The 25,170-nt window shown below is 45.5% G+C and overlaps 1 protein-coding gene across 1 annotated transcript in view; it reads left to right on the top strand.

Moving 5' to 3' along the window:
* OTOA (otoancorin) overlaps positions 1 to 25,170 on the top strand; it is a 93,511-nt gene that overhangs the window by 8,766 nt on the left and 59,575 nt on the right. Inside the window, exons 6-12 of the mRNA XM_049788154.1 lie at positions 1,623 to 1,754; positions 4,439 to 4,674; positions 9,746 to 9,861; positions 14,880 to 14,980; positions 16,650 to 16,789; positions 19,071 to 19,194; positions 24,318 to 24,533. Of these exons, the coding sequence (XP_049644111.1) occupies positions 1,623 to 1,754; positions 4,439 to 4,674; positions 9,746 to 9,861; positions 14,880 to 14,980; positions 16,650 to 16,789; positions 19,071 to 19,194; positions 24,318 to 24,533 (1,065 nt within the window). The remainder of the gene's footprint in view (positions 1 to 1,622; positions 1,755 to 4,438; positions 4,675 to 9,745; positions 9,862 to 14,879; positions 14,981 to 16,649; positions 16,790 to 19,070; positions 19,195 to 24,317; positions 24,534 to 25,170) is intronic.

Raw genomic sequence — 25,170 nt, forward strand, 5'->3', positions numbered from 1 at the left:
CGTATAGTAGATTCATTTAACTATTTATTTTGGAGGCCGGGAAGGTGGCGCTAGAGGTAAGGTGTCTGCCTTACAAGCGCTAGCCAAGGAACGGACCGCGGTTTGATCCCCCGGCGTCCCATATGGTCCCCCCAAGCCAGGGGCGATTTCTGAGCACATAGCCAGGAGTAACCCCTGAGCGTCAAATGGGTGTGGCCCAAAAACCAAAAAAAAATTTTTTTTATTTTGGATATTTCTTATATTTGGTGGTTTTTTTTTTTTTTTTTGTTTTTGGGCCACACCTGGTGGTGCTCAGGGGCTACTCCTGGCTTTGCATTCAGAAATTGCTCCTGGCTTGGGGGACCATATGGGATCCTGGAGATCGAACCCGGATCTGTCCCAGGTCGACCGCATGCAAGACAAATGCCCTATTGCTGTGCTATTGCTCCAGCCCCTATTTCTTATATTTGGATTTGGACCACAAATCAGTGATATTTGGGGACTTCTCCCAGCTCTGTGCTTAGAGGATATGGCTGGCAGTGCTTGGAGGACCATGTATATGGTGCTGGAGATCATGCAAAGTATATGCTCAACCTATTGTGCTCAATCCATTGAAATATTTCTCTCTCCCCTTCTAGTCTATTTTCATTTTATTTATATATTTGGTTTTTGGGCCACACCTGGCATTGCTCAGGAGTTACTCCTGGATCTGCACTCAAAAATTAAGTCTGGAAACTCAGGAAATCAGATAAGATTTCAGGGATCAAACCTGGCCCATGTGCAAAGCACACGCCCTACAGGCTGTGCTATTGCTCTGACCCAAGTTCTTTATTTTTTAAACTTTCTTTCACAGTTCTTGTGATGACTGATAATCTCACACTTGGTTGCAGTATTCACACAAACCCAGATGTGTGCAGTGCACACCAGAGATTGCACAATCAGTTGTGGTCTGGGACCTCCAAAGGCTGCTGGAATTAGGCTGGACATATGGTTTGGTGCTGGAACCAAACTCCCAGCCTCAAGCCAGCAAGCAGATACTCTCACTGGGACCCGGAGAGATTGTAAACAATTAACTTGATAAAAAAATTTGAGAGTTCTTCATACTGAGTTACATTACATTAAGTTGCAACTTTTATTTTATTTATGTTTTGGGGCCATACCTGGCAATGCTGAGGAAGTGCTTACTCCTGGCTCCTCAATCAGGGATCACTTGGTGGTGCTCAAGGGGATGCCAGGGGTTGAAACTGGGTCAGCCTTATGCAAGGCAAACAGCCTTCACACTGTCCTGTCTCTCCAGTCTTGAGCCCTAATTTTTAAATGTTGGTAAGTGAGGAGGCTGAAGCCAATGTGTGCTGGCTGACTTTTTATGGTATCTACAGGAAAGGGGCCTTGATTGAGTCGCTGGCCATGGTGCTGATCACATGCTTCTTTCCTGTTCTTTTTTGTTTGTTTGTTTGTTTGTTTTCTTTTTGAGCCACACCTGGTGATGCTCAAGGCTTACTCCTGGCTCTGTACTCAGGGATCATTCCTGCTGGTTTTCAGGGGACCAAATTGGGTGCTAGAAATGGAACTTGGGTTGACACCTGCAAAGCAAACACCCTCCCTGCTGCCCTGTTTCTCTGGTCTCATTTCTCCACATCTAGGCAACCATGGGAAACCATCTGAAGCAACGTTTGTACCAGCCTCGAAAACTGCTGGAGGAACTCTGGGAGACAGATGCACAGCAGTTCTACACAGCCATGAAATGCCTCTTAGAGGACAAGAAGGATCGTTGGGTGAGCTGCTTTCAGCTTTGGAAAATGAGGAACACCAGGGCCAGCATTGGTTGACCTGAGCCTAACTTCAATCTGGGTCCTTCTTGATCTCTTCCTTCCTGGGAGCTTGGGACTTGAATTTTCTCACCAACTTTCTCCTAAACTCAAATGATAAAAATTATGATGCATATTCTTACATATATTCTAATTCTATCTTCTAAGAAATGAGGGTAGTGAATATCTTCCAACAGTTTGGCAGCATAACCAACCATGAATGGTAATTTAATACTAGTGCACTTTGGGTTTGGAGGTAAAAGATGGTTGGTTCCCTCTAGGAGGGAAGTGAAAAACCAGAAGTATAATTTCTGCACCAGAGGTTTCTGATTAATAAGTCTCACAAAGCACAAAGTACAAAGCACAAGCCAGGCTTCTGAGGTGCACACAGATGCTATAGGACTGTGTCTCCTTCATTGGAGACAGGTGATTCTGAATGGTACTACCCAGAAGGAGCTGAACTGTTTAAACATTTAAGGATAGATTTGATTTTGGGGTTTGGGGTCATACCTGATGTGATCAAGAGTTTATTCCAGCTCTGTACTCAGCAATAGCTTCTGGCTATACTCATGGGATCATATGTGGTGCCCAGGACCAAGCCAAAGTCAACTATATGCAAAATAATTCTATCTACTGTACCATCCTACCTACTGTACCATCTCTCCAGCCCCAAAGATTCTTATTTTTAAGTTTTTATTTCATAATTTTCCTTATTATTATTGGGTTTGGGGGCCATACCCACCAGTACTTAGGGGCTACTACTGAATCTATGGCCAGGGTTTACTTCTTTTTTTTTTTTTTTGGCCACACCCGTTTAATGCTTAGGGTTGCTCCTGACTAAGCACTCAGAAATTGCCCCTGGCTTGGGGGGGACCATATGGGATGCCGGGGGATCGAACCGCGGTCCTTCCTTGGCTAGCGCTTGCAGGGCAGACACCTTACCTCTAGTGCCACCACGCCGGCCCTCAGGGTTTATTTCTGGCAGTTCTCAGGGGACCATATGTAGTTTCAGGGATTGAACAAACATCAATCACATAGAAGACAAATGTTTTTATCCCTGTGTTATCTCTATGACCCCTAATATTTGCTATTTAAGTAGAACCCGAGAGTTTGGTTGCACGTAATGTTCATTTGAAGGATTATTTTTGGGCCACACATAGTGGTGCTCAGGGGTTACTCCTGGCTTTTCACTCAGGAATCACTCCTGGCAGGCTCAGAGAAACCATATGGGATACCAGGGATTGAACAAGAGGGTGCCATGTGTAAGGCAAAGCTCAGAAAGGGGGAAAACTTAAATGAAAATATGAAGTAATGGGGCCGGAGAGATAGCATGGAGGTAAGGCATTTGCCTTTCATGCAGAAGGATGGTGGTTCGAATCCCGGCATCCCATATGGTCCCCCGGGCCTGCCAGGAGCGATATCTGAGCGTAGAGCCCAGAGTAACCCCTGAGCGCTGCTGGGTGTGACCCAAAAACAAAAAATCAAAGTAAAAAAATGAAGTAAAGGCAGTAAAGGCAGTGCAAATATTTGACAGAAATAGGTGATATTCATGAATGCTCATTGCAGTTTGACTGGTGCCAGGCAGGATTTTGTGGGAGTGGTCTCTGTGTGGTACTGACTCTGCATTTAAAGATCACTTCTGGTGAAACTCTGGGGACTGTATGTCATCCTGGGGATTGAATCCAGGTTGGCTTTTGGACTCTGGTTAAAAAAATTCAAATCTTTAGTTTTTCACTCACTCACTCACTCACTCACTCACTCACTCACTCACTCACTCACTCATTCACACATCTGACAGGAAAGTTATCCATGTTTTCTAGGTCCTAGGCACTTCGTGAAGCATGTTGATTGGCCTCAAGGACTTTCCTGGCTCTGCCCCAATGCCTGGGCTTCCCACCAGACTTAAGAAGAAATAAGATTATCTGGCGGGGCTGAAGATCACCTCCCAGTGATTCTAATATGTAGTCAAGGTTGAGAATAAACTGGCTTGAAAGAAATTCAGGCATCTAAATATTTTTTAATATATCATAGAGCTTGGTTCAAGATGCTCTTGGGAGGGCCCGGAGAGATAGCACAGCGGCGTTTGCCTTGCAAGCAGCCGATCCAGGACCAAAGGTGGTTGGTTCGAATCCCGGTGTCCCATATGGTCCCCCGTGCCTGCCAGGAGCTATTTCTGAGCAGACAGCCAGGAGTAACCCCTGAGCACCGCTGGGTGTGGCCCAAAAAAAAAAAAAAAAAAAAAAAAAAAAAAAAAAAAAAAGATGCTCTTGGGAGCAATACTGGAGGTTTGATTTGATCAAAGTAAGAGAACATCAGAGAAACCATCACCAAGAGGTTGATAGGTATTGGTTGAGTGTGGACTCAGAGGATAAACAAAATTTTGCTTAGAGAGAGAGGTGGGAAGAGAAAATGCAGCTAAAGCAAAGGCCTGAGGTGGCACTGATGGGGCATATGCAGAGAGACACTTCTCAGTTGTGGAGGAAACAGGTGAAGGCCTTGACTTTGTTCATTTGATGATGGCAAGTTCTAGAACGTTTCACTTAGAAGCACGGTCCTGAATTTCCCCACTGCTGCCATTTGAGATTTTTTTTCAGGGCTTCAATATAAGATGCGGCTCTCAACACAACCCAGCCTTTTCTGATTTCACACAGGTGCTGGAAGACATCACTATTGACTTTGGGGACGCTAGAAAGCAAGCCTTGCAGAGCCCAGGTGTGAATCGCAGCCTCTTTCTTGTCACCCTGGAGAGGTGCTTCCAGGTGATGAACTCCCTGGAGTGTGTGGAGATCTTGGGCCAGCTGCTTCGGGGCTCCTCAGGCAGCTTCCTCCAGCCGGACATCACAGAGATGCTACCCCTGGACCTGCGGGAAGATGCCTTCAAGAACCTGTGAGTGCTGGGCTTGTCCCAAGCCCCTGGGAGCTTGGGGGTGAGAATTTGGGGAGGCAGAACATCTCGAGAGCATTTGGGGAGGCAGAATGTCATGAGAACATTTGGGGAGGCTGAACATCGTGAGAGCATTCAGGGAGGCAGACCAGCAGAGGGGAGAAGGTCTGGAGCAAAGGTTTCAAACTTTCTAATATTGATTTTAGATGGGTTGATGGAAACTTTCTTCTGGTACCTTCCTCAGAATTTTTACCCCCTCAGTGCTCTATCTATAGTATTATGTACTTTGTGTTTTTCTTGATAGTGACTTTTTAAAATTTATTTTGAGTTTTGGGTGTGCAAATGTTTGGACCACACTCAGCTGTGCTCAGGCATCACTCACTCCTGGTGGGGCTTTGAGGGATCCTATATGGTACCATGGATGGAACTTGGGTAGGCCATATGCAAGGCAAGTGCTTTACCTGTTGTACCTCTCTGGCCCCATAATTTTTTTTAAATTTTTTTAAAATTTTTTTTATTTTTAATTATGAGAACAAGGATGCAAAGAAAGAGGACAAGGTAAAGTTACAATGGAAGGACAATACATAACATAATTCTCAGAAGTCCCCTTGCTGATATCCCAACTTTGAAATTTCATCCAAAGAACATTAAGATTGTAACACACTGTAATATTTCTTAACAGCACACAAGGCAATCTAAAGCCATAAAACTTACATAACTCCTTAAACATTACAGGCATAGCATTTTTTTTTACATTTCCATATTCATGCATATTAGCTTAAGTTAACCTCAAATCTTAAGTGGGTTCTTTTTAAAGATTAGAGTCAAAGGAGCACAGCAAAAATGGTGTTAGAGTGGCAATTGTTGTTTGCATAGGCCCACCAAAATATGAGGGACATAGAAAGAAATAACCTTGGTCTAAATACAAAAAGACCCGACCCCTGAAGGTTCCTGGCACAAGACCAACTCTAGGCTCCAGGCAAGCTAGATCGTCCAATCCAAGACATTGTCTGTAGTGCCAACACACTTATATTTTTCACACAGTCTCTGTTGTTGGTATCAAGCTTCTGTATTAAAGATCCTGGAATCTGTATATCCAACATTGAAGTCAGGATGTGGAGCGTCCTCTGGTTTCACCTCACAGTCAAAGTGCAACACAGGGAGCCCTGTCCTGTAAGCAGGTCGTTGTTGTTGTTAAGTCTTCTCAGTGTTAATGGAAGTCTCTTTTGAGCAGGACAATGTCTGAGCAGTGTAGAGTCTTCCTTGGTAGAGGATTGCTTCCAGGTGATGCTATAGACCAGCCTGGATGTTTTGTGGATGGCTTCCCTGGTTCAGGGAAATGTCCTTTCTTCTAAGATCTGTGCCAGGTCGTTATGTCAATGTTCAGGGTGTAAGGTCCCTTTGCACGATAAGATTTGTCTGTACCAATCTCTATTAGATAGGATCTTATTTATATGTATAGTATTTTCCCATTTTAATGTGCCTATGCAAAAAAGGAGCAATGCCACGTGGTGTTCTTGGCGCATATGGGGGTGATAAGAACAATTATGGTTCAATCATAAGCATTAATCTGGGGGACTCTTTCTCTAAGATTCCTTGTTAAACAGCTCAAAAAGAGAAGATGAAAAGTGGTTAGAATCATCACTATATAAGACAACATTTAGTAAGAATTATAGCTGTCAGAGAAAAAACACAAAATATTCTAAAGAAATACGTGTCCATTTTATGTATCTTGAAACAGTTTGGGGTTGTTACACACAATACACGGCTTTGGTCTGTGATAAGGCTTGTACACTACTGATTAAAAAGAGTAATGTAGATTAGAGATGTTTGGGGGGGGGATAGAGAGTAAAGGAATAAAAAAAGAGCTTTGTAGGGATGTGGGAAAGGGCACAATACAAAATAAAGATTCTGGATACGTAAACCGTAACATAACAGTAAGGAATACTCTTAATACATGAAGTACGCGCGGGGCACGCCCCCGCGCGGTTCTGTAGTTTTTGGATGCATAGGGAGGAATTTCTCCCCCCTCCCCCCAGGGCCCGATTAACCAGGCGTGGCCCTGAAGACCCACCAGGTTTGGGGGGATCTTGGTCCCCTGGACTAGGTGTTCAGCCCAGGGGGCCTGTGGCTAGCTGTCCTGCCCATAGCCCCCAATATACCAGTCAAAGACCCAGAAATCCTGGCATGTGGAGTGTTCTGAGCCCAGCTGTGCCTCTGTAGTTTTTGGATGCATAGGGAGGGATTTCTCCCCCTCCCCCCAGGGCCCGATTAACCAGGCGTGGCCCTGAAGACCCACCAGGTTTGGGGGGATCTTGGTCCCCTGGACTAGGTGTTCAGCCCAGGGGGCCTGTGGCTAGCTGTCCTGCCCAGAGCCCCCAACATCCCCATAATTTGTTTTTAAAAAACTTAATACTTATTCTTTTTTACTTAACTCTTTTGGGGACTAGAGGCATAACTCAGTGGGTGGAGCATATATTTTATATACTGGAGGCCTGGGATTGATTTCTGGCAAGTACACCACATGTGCATCTGATTACTGACAGGGTGTTCCACTGGGTGTTGCAACCTCAATCAAGACCACAGAAATAAGTTTAATATTACAAAGACAATGAGAGCATTACTGTATGATGAGAGTAAGATCCAAGAATGTTAGGTGATTTTGTCATTGTGTGACCATCATGAGTGTATTTTCATGCTCCTAAATTCTAGAACCTGTTAAATATATGAGCTAATGTCACCCCTGGGGCACATACAGGGCTACACTCTTTGACTGACCAAAGACTGCATCACTGTAGGTGGAAAGCCTATATCCTTTAGCTTAGGTAAAAGTGTTCATAAAAACATGCATGGTAGGGGGCCAGGAGGTAGAGTAGTAGTTCGGGTACATGCCTGGAATATGCCTACCTGGGTTCAGTTGTGGCTACATAGTCCTCTGAGCATCATTGAGTGTGGCTCTGGAGGTCCCCAACACTATTGGGGTGCCCCTAGGAATTCCCAGCATTGCAGGGCCTGAGAAACTTCATTTCCTCTTTCTTTATTTCTTTATACCACACATCTGAGGCAGGTCATCTGGTACTTGCCTTTGACTTTGAAGTCCTTTTATTCCATCCAAATTGCAGTAAATTGCAGAATGTCATCTCTTCTCAGAAATAAATAGCAATTCATTGTGGGTACACATCATGGCCTGAGCCCCAGTTTTGTTCACTTATACTCTAAGCTACCAATGATCTTTTCCTATGAGAGTGTCCCTTCATTAATCTCACATCCCTTTTTCAGACGAGGAACTTGAGACCCACACAAATAGTATAACTTGCCTAGGGCTCAGCTCACAAGGCCTGAAAGAATTTTTGCAAATGAGCCAGTTTACTCTTAAATGAGGTTTACTTTTTTTTTTTTTTTGGCTTTTGGGCCACATCCAGCCATGCTCAGGGGTTACTCCTGGCTCTGCACTAAGAAATAGCTCCTGGCAGGCTCAGGGGACCGTATGGGATGCCGGGGATAGAAGTTGGGTCCATCCTGGGTCATCCATGTGCTTTGCTATCACTCTGGCCCTGAGGTTTACTATTTTATTTGAATCACTGCATCCTGTTTCTTCCATCTATCATGTTCTGCAAAAGTGAAAAATACAGCAAGAAAAAAAATTTTTTAGGTCACACCCAGCAGCGCTCAGGGGTTACTTCTGGCTCTATGCTCAGAAATCGCCCTGGGCAGGCTCTGGGGACCATATGGGATGCTGGGATTTGAACCACTGTCCTTTAGCATGCAAGGCAAATGCCTTACTGCTGTGCTATCTCTCTGGCCCCAAAAATATTAAGATAGATTTAAGAACAAATTTGCCCCCTTGGCCATTTGGTGACTTGAGGAGAGGCAGCTATTTTGCAGGATGAAAGAGCAGGTGGTCAGTCCCATATATAGGAAAATTTCGGTCTTATTTGAAGAAATGAAACTTTTGGCGATGGGATCTTTTGGTCATTGGGTATTGACTACATTGTGGTGATGGGAAATCTGATTGGTGGCTTAAAAAGTGAATAAGACACTTCCTGTCCTGAAAATAGTAGGTTATGAAAATGCTAGATAGACCTGAGTATTGGGGATGAGCCCCCTTGCATGACTGGTGAATAGAAGTTGATATGGCTGCTTTGAAAAGCCTTGCAGGGGAAGCATCAACCTACTCCCCTGCGGGGAGCCATGGAGGTTCCTCAAACTAAACAAAGATCTACCATACAACTCAGCAAAGGTACTTCTGGGTCTCAAACTCAATTTACCTGCGGGCTGCAGTAGGCAAAGTCGGGGTGATCCTTGAGTGCAAAGTCAGTAGTAAGCCTTGAACATTGGGAGGTGTGACTCAAACAACTAAAACAAAACAAAACAAAAAAAGATTCCTTTAGGGCCAGTCCACAAAATGTTGTACAGGGGGCCATTTGCGGCCCGTGGGCCATTAGTTTGAGACCCCTGCTAGACAGACAACCCAGAAAAATTAGAATTGGGGGGTTTGTTTTGGGGCCACATTTAGAGATGCTCAGGGCTTATTTCTGGCCCTGTACTCAGGGATCACTCCTGGTGGGCTCAAGGAGCCATATAAGGTGCCAGGAATTGGACTCAGGTCAGCCACCTTCTTCTCCTCCTCCTTCTTCTCCTTCTTCTTTGGGGACCAAGTGGGATTCTGAGAGTGAATGCAGGTCAACCATATACAAAACAAAGACCCTGTTTTGGAAGGTACTGAGTATGGGAGCAAGAGGATGAATGGGAAAATAATCATGTAAGGTGAGAAGGTGGAGGGATTTCCTAATATAGACTGCTGCTCATCAGCTTTAGAAACCAACTCTATCTATATCCCATTAGGGCCATCACCAAAAGTCTGGTTTCTACCCTTCCTTAAGACCCTTCTTGCCTTCCCCTCTGTTAATCACGAGTGTGTTCTTACTGCCTTTGAATTTTGGTATTCTGCGTCTTGGCCTTGTATCGACCACCACTGGGTGAAATGAAGAGCATTCAGTGAGCCAGAGACAGGTTTGCTGCTTGAACCTGGCATCTAGGGGCGCCCACTGACCCGCCACCACCTGTATTCCAGATCAGCCGTGTTCAAGGAGTGCTACGACCTCACGTCAGTGCACATGCAGAGATCGGTCCACAGCTGGATGACACGGGTGCTGCGCAGCCATGCTAATGCCAATGCCAACACCACGGGTGAGACTAGCTTTGAGTGGGGTCACCTTTAAGGGCAGTCCAGGCTCCAAAGAGGACATCATCTTGGAGAAAGTGTTGGATGCTTTTTGTTTTGGGGCCACACCCTGCAATATTCAGGGTTTATCCTTGGTTCTGCACTCAGGAATCACTCCTGGCAGTGCTCAGGGGACACTATGGGATGCCAGAGATCAAATCTGGCATCCAGGGATCAGGGGTGGCTTTGTGAAAGGCAAGTGCCCTACCTGATCTACTATTGCTTCAACCCACTTAGGTTTTTTAACCATGAACACCCCCCCACCTCACTCCCAACCCCAATTTCCAAGAAAGATGTGGCTTGTGGAATAATACAGGCACTCCCACTGCCTGAATGCAGTTTTCACACTGAAATTGGGATCTAAAGAACTAGCATGCTCTGGAGCTCCCAAGTGGTGGCATGAACTTGTGACTCAGGAAAAGGCCAGTAATAAAATCCCTGGGATTTTTGATGCCCTGGACAAAGAGATTACAAGTTCAAAATATGAATGGTTTAAAAAAACATGATCGTTTGGGAAGGAGGAGAGGGAAACCATCTAATCAATAAAACACACACACACACACACACACACACACACACACACATTAGCACTGAGCTTTCTGGCAATCAGTGGGAGGGGGGAGAAGAACAAAAGGAGGAAGATCACATTGAGGATTTCTTTTATTTAATTTTTATTTTGGGCTACATCCAGTGATGCTCAGATGTTACTCCTGGCTATATGCTCAGAAATTGCTCTTGGCTTGGGGGACCACATGGGACACCGGGGGATTGAACAGTGGTTCATCGTAGGTCAGACTCTTGCAAGGCAAATACCTTACCAATGCACCACTGCTCTGGCCCCTGAGGATTCCTTTATTATCTGAGTATTTATTTAATTGCTGCTGTTTGGAGGGTCACACCCAGTGGTCTTTAAGGGGCTGCCCCTTATTTAGTGTGTAGGGCTCATTCCTGGCTGTATTCCAAGAGACCATGTGGTCCTAAACATGGCACTGAGACCTGTTGCCTGCAGAGTATTGTTGAGGCTTTTTGGGAGTATCTCCTGGCCCAGGATTTCTTAACTTCACAGCTGTTGATGAAAATCTCATTATATCCAAAGAAATCATTTCTAGGTGCGAACAGAGCTTAGGACCACATTTGATGACTCTGATTAGACACTCGCTTTTTAGTAGCTGGTGGAGGCAATGCAATTCGTTTTGGTCTCATAATTTTTTCCCTTCCTGGCCACCCTTTATTTATCAAGTTTCACGTTACCTAGGAAAGAACAGCAACTACAATCTCGGTAGCATCCCATCAGGACTTTGCTAACAGTGACATTTGGGAAAAAGAAAAGAATTTTGTTTACCTTTGTTCATGCCCAAGGCCCTTATACTATACCTCTCAGTTGGGTTTTAAATTTTGTTTTGAGCTTTAGACCAAAATAGAGTAATGTGATTGCCAGAGGCTGGGCGGTAGTGTTGAGAAATGGGGAGTTAGTGGATTTTTTGTTTGTTTGATTTTGGGCCATACCCAGTGGCACTCAAAAATTACTCCTGGCTCTGCTTTCAGAAATGACTCCTGGCAGATTCAGGGGACCACAATGGCATGTCAGGGATCAAACCTGAATCAGCTGTATGCAAGGCAAACACCCTATCCACTGTATTATTGCTCTAGTCCCAGGAGTTAATTTTTAATGGGGTCAGAGGTTCAGTGTTGAAAGACGGAAGAAGTTCCAAAAATGCACGATGGACATGTTGGCCTGTTACCAGGACACACATCCCACACTAATCTGTGCGCCTAGAAACCATTTGGGAGACAAGTCTAAGGTTTTGTGTGTTTTCCATCAAAAAACGAAAAGGAAGACTAGGCAAAAAGGAATGGCTATATAGATCAGCCTTGCTAACAACAATCTGAAGATGTTCAACTTGTCCAATGTTTAATGTCAGAAACGTGAGCACACAGAACAGACCTTTTCATCTTAAAAGAAAACTGTGTGTCAGCTGCAAGGAATATGGTCATGGAAGTGAGCCTTTGCTCTCATGGAACTATTGTTCTCTTTGGGGGAAAAAAAGTTTCAGACAAGGAAGGAACTTAGACACTGAAAACATTGAACTTTGTTCAGTCTTTGGGCTCAGACTTGCCAGCCTTTCAGATATTTCCCTGAGCCGGTGACATATGAATTGAAACCAAGATGAGAAAGTGAGTCAATCATGGGAGGCTCTAGAGGAAGAGCACTGCTACTGGAGGAGCAAGCAAGTAAGAAGGCCCTCTGGGACATGTGCCCAGTGAGTTGAGTAAATTGAAAGGAAGCCAGTGAGGTTGGATTGTCGACTGTGCCAACAGTATTTTTATGCAGTTAAGCTCTGAGATTTGTAGATAAGGGGCATTGAACAACCAAACAAACACTGTCTTTGGTGTGTGGCAGAATGCCCATGGCCTGCTGCATAATTCTGGCCTCTAGGAATTGAAAGTCTCTCGTGCTCCATAGCCCTGAGAAAACCATTCAATGGCTCCACTTGTCTGTCTGCTTTTTGCCAGGACTTTTCGAGAGACAAATGTGCTTCTAAAGTTCCTTTATGTTTTGTGATGGAATGGAAGTGAATTGAAATGAATTCTATTTGATTTCAAGTGTTTGTTTTCACAAAATTCCTTGAGGAAGCAGGAACTACTTTGCGTGTTAAAAAGCTTGCACAGCTTGGGGTCCTGGATCTACAGAAATGCAATTCATGATTTATAATTAATTAAAAGAATTAACTAAAAACAAACAAGCCAACTGGATTCTTAATGAATGGATTATTGCCTTGCCCTCAATTCCTGAAGTCTTTTTTCTTCTTCTTAAAAAATTGTCACTGTAGATAAGGTACCATGTTTATAATAATATCAATGACTGAGGTTGTGCTATGTAGTTGCTGCATCTCGTCCTCACCCAGATGCCTGATACCCCCGGTCAATGACAGTACATCACATCTAGTTCTCCTCTTGAACTAGATTTCTTTTCCCCTTTGCTTTCCCTACTGCTTGTTATTTTGTTTTGTAATCCAAGGTCAAGGGTTTCTTATAATTTAATACTGTCTTTCCCCTTCTGTTGTTTCTCTCTGTTCCATAGGTGAGATCATCCAGTATTTGTCTTACTTCTGACTTATTTCACTTCACATAAAAAAAAATTGGAACTTTGCAATTCTGCCCAAGTTGAATTGAACAACAATTGCATCTTATCTTATAGTTTCATAGTAGTTTTTGGCCACACCAGTGATGCTTAGGGATTATTCAAAAATTACTCCTGCTGGTGCATGAAGAACCATATGGGGTTCTGGTGCTCAAATCTGGATCAGATACATTCAAGCAAGTGCCCTACCTGCTTTATGATCTCTGAAGCCCCATTATGTTTTTTTTTTTTAATTCTTTTCTTTTGACTACACTCAACAATGCTCAGGGCTTACTACTCCTAGCTCTGAAATTAGAAATCAGTCCTGGCTCTATGCTCATGGATCACTCTTGGCTCTCTTTGGGAAACCATATGGGGCCCCAGGAAGTGAACCTGGGTCAGCTGCATGCAAGATAAGCTCCCTATCTGCAGCCTAGTATTATTTTGTGTACATAACCATAATTTCTTTTCTTTTTTTTTTTGGTTTTTGGGTCACACCCGGCAGTGCTCAGGGGTTACTTCTGGCTCTAGGCTCAGAAATCGCTCCTGGCAGACTTGGGGGACCATATGGGATGCTGGGATTCGAACCAATGACTTTCTGCATGAAAGGCAAATGCCTTACCTCCATGCTGTCTCTCCGGCCCCACAACTTCTTTATCCAGTCATCTGTGTTCAGATAGATGTGCCCAGACAAATAAGGGTCACTTTATTTTCTAACAGTCAAATAAAATTTCTGAAATCTCATTTATATCCTAAATCCTAAAGGATCTACTAGTGTTCACCCCACAGTGATGTTTCTTGGGTCAACTTAAATAGTGGCTGACTTGACCATCTTGCTTGGGCTTAGCCATTCCCCAGGCTTCTAGCTTGTGCTCTTAGTGACCAAGTCATTGCAAATGCTCCCTCTTTCTCTTTCATCTCTCCTAAATGCCTAAAGCAATGTGGGTGTGAGAAGCTCTTGAACCAAAGTATAGGGGCAATTGGAGGTTAAATCTAGCTCAATGAACTTGGGTTCTGGACATGGTCCACTGACTTCTCTATTGATGGGGAGTTTTCAAGGTGTGGCAGAGTTTATCTTCTAGGAATTCAGAGAATGTAGAAATGAGAAAACAAGAGATGGCTTTTTAGGAAGAGGAGACATTTGGGCTCAATTTTGAAGGCAAGAGTTAGGAGCAGAAAGGTGAAAAGAAATAAATTTTAGCTGAGGAAAATCAGTGAATAAAGATTTGGGGGTTATCTGGGACTCCTACCAGGATGGATGACTCAGTGCTATAGTCACATTGTACAAGTGAACATGAATGTTCATGACTATGGAATTAAACATTTCAGGGCTGAGAAATAGTCCAGTAGGTAGGGCACTTGCTTTGCATACAGTCATCCTGGGTTTGACCCACAGTACCCCATATGATCCCCCAAATCCACCAGGATGACACCTGAGTGCAGAGCCAGAGGAAAGATCTGACCAAAAATGAAAAAAAAAAGTGAAGCAAAAATTAAAAAAAAAATCCAAACATTTTAAGTTGGCAGATAAACTAGTAAGGGATATTAGTGATGTAAGCTTAAGGCAAGGCTGGTTTTTATGGTTCTCTATGTTAAAAATAATTAGAATTTCTAACACATTTCCATGAAATGTTGATGCCACTGATTCTGGAACTGAGCACCCACTGAGTTCCAAAGTGTCTAGGTGGGGTCACTGAGAAAATGCTTACTGAGGTCCTGAGTGGGGTACAGTGTCTGGTGGTTGAAAAACTCTGAACATGGTTCTTAACTGAGCTAATTAGGAGTTCCTTCAGTCAAAGGTTCTTTTGATCACCCATGGCAGAAGAAAAGCTTGTATTTATTGATGCCTATATTATTTTGCAGATGACTCGGTTTCATGGGTCAGTGCAGAAAGCTTATGGATTTTGGGCAGATACATGGTTCACCTCTCACTCGAAGAAATTACAAAAATCAGTCCCATAGAAGTAAGTTGGAAAAGTGTCTTTCTCTGTTCCTATCATTCATACATATGGCATTAAGGTATCTTCTCGACCTTCCATGTTTCAATAGCCAGTGATGAAGGCATTTGAAATTGGACTCTTAACCTCAGCATAGATAACCTTGAGTTTCTCAAGAGAATTCTTGAAATAAGGCTGTAGGTGGTTGGTCATTAAGCTTTGATCTAGTGATAGAATAACAATGACAAGTAAAAGCATTAAGACAGCCAAGATTGCTCTGATGGGAATGAGCATGAGATAAAGGTAATGATGGCTAAGAAATAAAAGTCATGGAAGGCTAATTTTTTTGAGTTCAAGCCAAGCCAAGGACAGGGAGCCAGAGTGATAGTACAGTGGGTAAAATGCTAGCCTTGCATATAACCAACCTAAGTTCGATCCCCAGCATCCCATATGGTCCCCTGTGCCTGCAAGGAGAGCTAACAGTGGAAAATGTACAGATTTGAAGGCTCCTCTTTGGATATCCTCGTCTGCAATATAGACTCCAAAGAATGCTGTCCATGTGTTTTGGACTTGCTTCTTGTATTTATTTAATTTATTTTTTGGCCAATAATTTGGAGGCATCTCCAAAGAAGAATTCATGGGGCCTAGGGGCCACTGCTATAATATTTGGCCTGACTATATGGGCCTCAAATGTTCAGATCTGGCAATATGGTGCTGCTGGGACTCAGTGATGCTGGGAAACACTGGAACTACATAGACAGTGATCCAGGAGTCACGCTATATTATGTATTGAACTTAAGGCTTCTACGTACAAGACACATGTTCCAGCCCTTTGGACTATTTCCTACGCCTTGTCCCTCCCACCTCTCACTTTTATCCTGTGTACATGAAAGTGAGAGAAGAGTTGATATCCATCCAGTAGCTATTCAACTGTCTTTTAACCTAGAAAAATGGGACAATTTTGAGTTTTGTAACCAGTGAATCTACATTTTATTCTCCTGAGGTGGGGGTTGCATTTTAGGAAGAAAATAGTGGTTCAATTCATAGGAAGCTGAATTGCTCATGGGGAATCTTTAAAGGAGGGGGTCAATTGCAAGTTTTCTTTATCATCTAAGAATGAAGGTAGCAGAGTACCATTATCCAGGGCTATTTTTTAAAATGGACAGTAAAATTCACAAAGGGCAGTCTACTTTCTTAGCCCAGAATGTCTGCCCTGAAATGTAGGACTTTCAGCCTAAAGCAAGACACCATTGGACAGTTAAGCCAAATGGCCAAGAATAGAAAGTAATCTAAATATGTTTAATAAAGTTGAATAGATGTGTATATGTACAGTTACACACTTAAATGTAAATAAATATTAAACATCTATCTTTTTCTCACCTGAAGGCCATTTGTAAACAAACTCCTTCTATTTAAGAAACAGATTCCTTAAGGTTTGCGGGTCACTTTCTCTGATCTCCATATAACACATCTAGAAAGAAATGAGCTTTCAGAAACAAGATATCTATAAATAAAGTAACTTTTAAAAAGTGCCAGAGCTCAACTGTTAAAAGACAAGTATACTTTTGAGAACAGTTGGAGAGAGGGAAATTATGGTGAAAGGAAGGACCAGGTACTTGGACTTTTCCTGATACCCAGGATAGGTTGGCCGGGTACCTCCAGCTGTCCTCACTGTCTCCCCATCCTCAATCCCCAGATGGGGCTGTTCATCAGCTATGACAATGCCACGAAGCAGCTGGACATGGTTTATGACATCACCCCAGCTCTGGCGCAGGTGTTTCTGGAGAGGATTAGCTCATCTGGCTTTGACATGAGGAACACCTCGACCATCCACCGGTAGGTGTGCAGGCTCTGAATGCACCCCATTTTCCCTGGGGTGATCCAAGTGCCAATATCTGCATTGCCTAATGCCAAGATAGAGGTTGCTTGTGCATGACTTTAAATGATTCTCATATCTCTGTGCATGAGAGATGCACTGTTCTCAAAAATCCCATGGGGACTCAGGAGGGGCAGGAACCACAATTTCTGAGCTACTACTGGGTGTACTTCTTCGCTTCCCTTGTCTTGTGCTAAGATTCCAGCCCTGAGTCCAGAAACAAGGCATTTTTGGCCCTCCTAGAATTCTGCACCCCAAACCAAGCATATATGTTCCAAGTGATAGAAGCCATTATTGGAACTCATTGATGGGTTTTATATTTGTGAACCCCTTGTTATCTGGATTCTCAGGTGGGGATCCCTGGGAGAGAGCTTCTCTAGTTTAGTGTTTGTGACCTTCCCCCACACCCTCCAAGAATTGCTACAGGGCCAGAAACTTTGCCTGAGGTCCCCCAGAAAGGGTTAGACAGTCGGGGCAGTGGAAGCACTTGCCCCCAATTCTTCAGCCTGCCACATGACTGCTTCCCATCCTATCTTTCTTTTTTTTTTTTGTTTTTGTTTTTGTTTTTTGGGCCACACCCAGCAGTGTCAGGGGTTACTCCTGGCTGTCTGCTCAGAAATTGCTCCTGGCAGGCATGGGGGACCATATGGGACACCGGGATTCGAACCAACCACCTTTGGTCCTGGATTGGCTACTTGCAAGCAAACGCCGCTTTACTATCTCTCCGGGCCCCCACCCTATCTTTCATCTGTTTTCTGCTGAGTCCCTGGTGATGTTCTCACAAAAAGCAGTTGGTCATCATGTCTCCCCAGATCTCCTGGGGATTCCCCAACCATGGGGATGGACCCCTGTGTCCCTGCGTTGCACAGGGAAGGACCTCAAAGTCAGGGACATGGAGCCTGGAGCCAGACTCCCAGGTTCTGTCCTAATACTTGTACTAAGTTGTGTGACCATGGCCATTTCCTGTCTGTAAAATGGGGTAATAACTGAATGCCTCACTGTGGTGCCCATCAGGACCTAACGTGCCCAATAGACAGCAAGGAACACTGGGGAGTAGGAGCAGATCTGCCTCCTTGTGGACCTTGGGGGCTGCTCGGAAGATATTAGTAACAATATGATTAGTTATATGTTTTGGTTTTTGAGCCATACTTAGTGGTACACAGGGCTTACTTCTGGCTCTGCACTCAGGAATAACTCCAGGCAGTGCTCAGGAAAATTATATGGGATGCCGAGGACTGAACTTAGGTTGGCTGCATGAAGGACAAGAGCCCTACCCACAGAGCTCTCACTGAACTCCAATCCCTACAACAACGTGATAAGTAATATGTTTTTTACTGCCCCAACTGGACTTTTTTCATCAGGCATCACCAGAGCCCTCTCAAGCCCTCTCTGCTCTCCTGTGGATGGGTGTGATGGTGTCAGCATTTTTCTGAGGGGCAGGACCAGCTGAGCAGAGAGGGACCCACAGAGCTCTCATCAGGGCAGGAGTGCAGAGGAGCCCACTGGAAGTCTGCTGCCCAGAGGGGTGCTCATACCCTTCTCATTTGGCTCTCACCAAGTTGCTTGGGCCTTCATTTGCACCTTCACTTGGCACATGTATTAGGAGGTGTGAGAACAGACTGGTTCTGGGTCCAGACTTGGAGCAACACGGACTCTCCAGACAGTAGCTCAGGACATGCATTGTACAACCATGACCCCCAAATGTTTGGAGAGGGCTATTGTTGGAGCTCAAGGACTCCTAGAAGGACCTTGCTTCCAGCCTGCATCTACTCCTCACCTTGGGCTTGTTACTGAAGGAGCCTCATGCCCTCCCTGTCCCTGGGTTGATGCGCTACTTGTCTGTTTTATCGTTGGACCTTGAACGTGGTTGAGGTCAGTGGTGCAGCTGTGAATCCTGCACCCAAAGCTCAGCCTCTTTGCAGAAGCCCTGATCTGAGCCTAGGAGACTGGAGGAAACTTCTGAGGGACCCGGCCCTCTTTTACCAGCTAGGAATCTAAGTTGCCTTTGGATCTGAGATAGTCCCAGCCCTACTATTCCTATGGTGGCTCTCAGTTTGCTCACCTGGGAAATGGGTCTGTAGTGCTCCCCTATCAACTAGGCTTGTGGTGATCAAACGAAGGGTGTGGTACAGGGTCCGTAGTAGGATTGTGATCGCTGCCCATTGGTTCTAGCTGCAGTAGAGTCTGGGTGGTACCCCAGTTTTGTCCCCCCTGCCAACCTTCCTTTCCCCCACCCCGCAGGCTAGGACTGCTTGTGTGTTTCTACGACGCCAGGGAGCTGCTGGATGCCGCCGTGGCCCAAGTCCTCCTTCATCAGATGATCAAGTGCAGTCGCCTGAGGGGCTTCCAGGCCAGTGTCCAGAAGGTGCAGACAGGTGGCCCAGACTCAGGCCCTACTGCAGGTTCACTAGCCCGAAAAAGCGGGAAATGCAGGAGGTGAATTAGCATTGGGGCCGGTGAGAGCAGAGGGAATCGCAGATGCTCCGAGGAGAATAAATAGGGAGGAAAGAGCGGCAGAACACAGGCTCAGAGATGGGCCTGGGTCTCCAGCACAGAAGGACAGGGGCGAGGTGACAGAGGAGTGTCAGAACATACCGTGTGTACAGCAAAATCCTATCAGAACAGCTGCCTCAGGCTTGATGGTGCCAGGCATCACCAGGCCTCTGAATTGCAGGTCAGCGAGGGGCTGGGAGCTGCAGTTCCAGCACATTCCAGCAGATGACAGAAGTGTAGAGCAGTCAAGAGATAAAGGCCTTCTCCCAGGGAGCTGTGAAATCTCCCCTTCTGACCACCCCATCCTCCGGCCCTTGGCTGTAGGTCTGGGTGGGGGGATTTTGAAATGCCCTTTGGGATGGAAGAAATAGTACAGTGGGGTGGACGCTTTCCTTGCACATGGTGCTGCTGGGTTCTAGCCTCTGCATCTCTTATGGTCCCCCAGGCATCACCAGGAGTGATTCCTGAGTGCAGAGCCAAGAGTAATCCTTGAGCACCCCCGGGTATGGCCCAACTTCCCCCAAAGTCCCTCCTATGGAGTTTAGGTACAGCACAAGGCAAGAGGCATTATGCAGAGGCCTTGGGGTGGGTCCCTGGGACTGCAGGCCCCAGTGCATTCTGGGTGGGAGTCTTCTGGCTTTCTGAGCACTGTGGTGCTGGGCAGCCTAAGCACTGAACCATATGGCCGGTTGGCTGAGTGGTACCAAGGCACCATGGACACTGCTTGGGGGCCTCCCCGCATCTTCCCTCCTCACTCCCACAGAAGAGACTCCACATGAATCCCATTGCAGCCAGGGCTGGGAGCACTGAACAGACTGTCAAGCTTTCTGGGCCAAGGCTCAGACAAATGGGCATAGGACCCATTCTTGCCCTATCTCTGTCCCTGTCTTCTCTCTGTCCCTGTCTTCAATCTGTCCCTGTCTTCTCTCTGTCCCTGTCTTCTCTCTGTGTCTGTCTTCTCTCTATGTCTGTCTCTCTCCTGCTTTTGGGATATACCCAGCAAAGCTCAGGTTACTCCTGGCTGTGCGCTCAGGAATCACTCCTAGTGGTTCTCAGGGGACTATATGGGATGGCAGAGATCGAAACTGGGGTCAGCTACATGCAAGGCAAACACCCTGCCCATTGTGCTCTCCATTCTCCTTCTACCTCTCGGCTTCCTATAAAGCGTCAGTTCTGCCTTTTTTTTGAATTTCCTCAGCGGCAAAAGGAATAATACCCAGCATTATTTAGTTGGTGCTATAAGTATTAAAATTCACATCAGAGAACATACCTTTATATGAAATATTGTTAAAGAACATCTGGTGGACCAGAGCAATAGCACAGGGGATAGGGCTTTTGCCTTGCATGTGGATTCAATCGCCGGCATCCCATGTGGTCTCCAGAGCCTGCCAGGAAGGATGTCTGATTGAAGAGCCAAGAGTAATACCTGAGCACCGCTGTGTGTGATCCCTCCAAAGAAAGAACATCTTGATCCTCCCATCTGTAACTGCTGTGGGATTCCCAGGTCACTCTCGAAACCCTAGTGACACAGGACACCTGGCATAGTGGCCAGAAGTTGGTCAATGCAGAGCTTTGCTATTCCAGAACAATCCTCACATCAACTCAAGCAAAAATAAGAAAATAACTGAAATTTAAGATCACAGAGAGAGATGTGATTGCCTTGACAAAAAGAAAAGAAAGAAAAGTTAGAGACAAGTGAGAAATGGAATCTTTTAGTCACAGGAGTTCTGGAATTTGGGGTGGGTGGGTGGGTTATCAAAGCCCCCCCCCCCCGCTTGTTAAAGCACTGATCACTGCATCCCCGTCCCAGAATCCCAGAGTCCCTGATTCATGGTTGAACTTCTTAAACCACGGGGGTCGCAATCGCAGAACTAGGACGTGAAAATTGGCCCCAACGATTTCTGAACGCGCGCGCGCGCGCGCACACACACACACACACACACACACACACACACACACACACACACACACACACACACACACACACACACACACACACACACGAATTAAAAATTCGCCGTGTGTTTCTGGCGGCTCTTGCTGATCTTGTCCCATTTATTTGTTGTAAAAGGGAGTGGTGAGTGGAAGTTGAAGAAACTGTCTTCGCGGTTCTCTTGGCGGGGCAGGGGTATAAGCTGAGCTTGGGGAAGGGGCTCAGCTTGCACCCCTATAGTTGACTTTGGAATCTCCAAGCGCTGGTGGTTCAGTGACTTCTTTTACTTCCCTCTGCTGCCCTCCTGTGGTCAATTCAGCATTGCCTGGAGCGCTTGAGCGCGCTCCCCTGAAATGGATACTTGGTTCTACTTTGCCTCTCTTCTCTTCTCTTCTCTTCTCTTCTCTTCTCTTCTCTTCTCTTCTCTTCTCTTCTCTTCTCTTCTCTCTCTTCTCTTCTCTTCTCTTCTCTTCTCTTCTCTTCTCTTCTCTTCTCTTCTCTTCTCTTCTCTTCTCTTCTCTTCTCTTCTCTTCGCTTCGCTTCTCTTCGCTTCGCTTCGCTTCTCTTCTCTCTTCTCCTCTCTTCTCTTCTCTCTTCTCTTCTCTCTTCTCTTCTCTCCTCTTCTCTCTTCTCTTCTCTCTTCTCTTCTCTTCTCTTCTCTCTTCTCATCTCTTCTCTTCTCTCTTCTCTTCTCTTCTCTTCTCTTCTCTTCGCTTCGCTTCTCTTCTCTTCTCTTCTCTTCTCTTCTCTTCTCTCTTCTCATCTCTTCTCTTCTCTCTTCTCTTCTCTCTTCTCTCTTCTCTCTTCTCTTCTCTTCTCTCTTCTCATCTCTTCTCTTCTCTCTTCTCCTCTCTTCTCTTCTCTCTTCTCTTCTCTCTTCTCTTCTCTCTTCTCTTCTCTCCTCTTCTCTCTTCTCTCTTCTCTCTTCTCTTCTCTCTTCTCTTCTCATCTCTTTTCTTCTCTCTTCTCTTCTCTTCTCTTCTCTTCTCTTCTCTTCTCTTCTCTTCTCTTCTCTTCTCTCTTCTCTCCTCCCCTCCCCTCCCCTCCCTTCCTCTCCTGCTTTGCCTCTCTTCTCTTCTCCCCTCCCCTCCCTTCCTCTCCTCTCCTCTTCTCTCCTTCCCTCCCCTCCTTCTCTCCTTCCCTCCCCTCCTTCTCTCCTTCCCTCCCCTCCTTCTTTCTTCCCTCCCCTCCTTCTTTCTTCCCTCCCCTCCTTCTTTCTTTCTTTCTTCTTTCTTTTTCTCCTTTCCTTTCTTCCTTCCTTCTTTCTCTTTCCTTCTCTTTCTTTCTTTCTTTCTTTCTTTTCTTTCTTTCTTTCTTCTTTCTTTCTTTCTTTCTTTCTTTCTTTCTTTCTTTCTTTCTTTCTTTCTCTCTCTCTCTCTCTCTCTCTCTTTCTTTCTTTCTTTCTTTCTTTCTTTCTTTCTTTCTTTCTTTCTTTCTTTCTTTCTTTCTTTCTTTCTTTCTTTCTTTCTTTCGTTGCACCCAGCAGCGCTCAGGGGTTCCTCCTGGCTCTACGCTCAGAAATCACTCCTGGCAGACTTGGGGGATCATATGGGATGCTGGGATTCGAACCACCGACCTTCTGCATGCAAGGCAAATGAACTATCCTCTATGCTATTTCTCTGGCCCCTTCCTTTCTTTTTTCTTTTCCTTCCTTCCTCCTCCCTTCCTCCCTCCTTCCTTCCTTTCTTCCTCCCTCCCTTCCTTTCTCCCTCCCTTCCTTTCTTCCTTCCTCCCTATCTCCCTCCCTCTCTCCCTCCCTCCCTTCCTCCCTCTCTCTCTTCCTTCCTTCCTTTCTCTCTTCCTTCCTCCCTTCCTTTCTTCTTTTCTCTCTCCCTCCCTCTCTCCCTCCCTCCCTCCCTTCCTCCCTCCCTTCCTTCCTTTCTCTCTTCCTCCCTTCCTTCCTTTCTCTCTTCCTTCCTCCCTTCCTTTCTCCCTCCCTCCCTCCCTCCCTTTCTCCCTCCCTCCCTCCCTCCCTCCCTTCCTCCCTCCCTCCCTTCCTTCCTTTCTCTCTTCCTTCCTCCCTTCCTTTCTCCCTCCCTCCCTCCCTTTCTCCCTTCCTCCCTCCCTTTCTCCCTCCCTCCCTCCCTTTCTCCCTCCCTCCCTCCCTCCCTCCCTCCCTCCCTTCCTTCCTTCCTTCCTTCCTTCCTTCCTTCCTTCCTTCCTTCCTTCCTTCCTTCCTTCCTTCCTTCCTTCCTTCCTTCCTTCCTTCCTTCCTTCCTTCCTTCCTTCCTTCCTTCCTTCCTTCCATTTTGGATCACACCCAGCAGCACTCAGGAGTTACTCCTGGCTCTGTGTTCAGAAATCGCTGCTGGTAGGCGGGAGAGCATATGGGGTGCCAGGATTCAAACCACTGTCTGTCCTGGACAGCTGTGTGCAAGGCAAATGCCCTGCTACTGTGCTATCTCTCTGGCCCATTTTGGTTTATAGTACAAAGAGGGTGTAGTGTTCCCTATGCTGAAAGCAGCCAGGAAATGCACCAAACTCCATCTAAACAGGCATAGCCTAGTAATTATGCTAGTTAAAGTGTTCGAGGAAACACAACAGGCAACTTTATGTTAGCACAGAAAATTGCACTCCTGTCTGCATGACACCCACACATAAATGATACACAGAGTAAATGCTTATTGGCAGAGGCAGAAGAAGTCTTAGGAGGATTTGCACTGATTATGAATCATGGTTGATGTTAGGAGGTAAGCAGTTCAAGAGACTTTCATAAGCTTTCTGGTTGCAATCGAGCATTATTTTTACAGATTATAAATGGGCTACTTATAAATTCTGGATAGTTCATGACAGTAAACATCCGCATTTCTAGCTATATGCACCAAGAAAAATGGGTGCAAAGAGAGCATATGAAATTAGGGGTCAAACAAACAGGTTTTCTTCCACCATGTTTTAGGACAATTTCAGACCAAACTTCAGACATTTAGTTGAGGCCCAAAGTGAATGTGCAGCATGAGGCAATATTCTCAGCCATCAGACCCAGTGTCTGGGTTCAGCAGGGGTGCCCCTTATATGTTTCTCTCTTGTGCCAGCCACCTCATGCCAGTTTGCTTTCCCTCTAGCTCAAAGCAGACCTCCTGGACATTGCTATGGAGAACCAGACCCTCAACGAGACCCTGGGCTCTTTGTCGGATGCTGTGGTAGGCTTGACCCATGCACAGCTCGAGTCTCTCTCTCCCGAGGCTGTGCACGCTGCCATCTCTACCCTCAACCAGGTCTCTGGCTGGGCCAAGGGCCAAGTCGTCATCTTGTCTGCCAAGTACTTAGACTATGACAAGGTCAGTGAGGGTGTGGGACTCTTCTGTACATGCCCTGAGATCCAAGGTGGGAGCAATTTTTATACACATGTGCATGCACTCACATACATATGATGGAGGTGCTAAGAAAGGAGGTTTTCTCCACCACAATCCCAGATACAGTGATCCAACTTTCCTGGCAGTGGGGTGAGAGGACTTTTGCTAAGAAGCCAACACATGAAGGAAGGCTTTGCCTTCTTTGGGGACCCTCAGAGGCTCTCTGTCCTACAGAACAAAAGCATTATCATTGTCTTTGTTGGTAGGGACACCCTTAATGATGCTTCGGGGTGATTCTTGGCACTGTGCTCAGGAGTGACCCCTGGCTGTTCTCCTGGGAACATACTCATATAGGGATATGAACCTGGGACAGGAAGGCAAGTGCATGAAGCCTTGTAGGATCTCTCCAGCTTTCCACTGTCCTTTTTATGTAGACCTAAGGAATGTCCCTAGTAAACAGAAATTCCCTTAAAACCTTCACTCTAACTCTATGCTCATGGGTCACTCTGGGTCTGTGTTCAGGGATCACTATGTCTCCAACGCTTAAATGTAAATTTTTATTTATTTTTTTAATAATATCTTTATTTAAAGACCATGATTATAAACATGTTTGTAGTTGGGT

The sequence above is a fragment of the Suncus etruscus genome, chromosome 15 (assembly GCF_024139225.1).
Source record: "Suncus etruscus isolate mSunEtr1 chromosome 15, mSunEtr1.pri.cur, whole genome shotgun sequence".
NCBI classification, from domain to species: Eukaryota; Metazoa; Chordata; class Mammalia; order Eulipotyphla; family Soricidae; genus Suncus; species Suncus etruscus.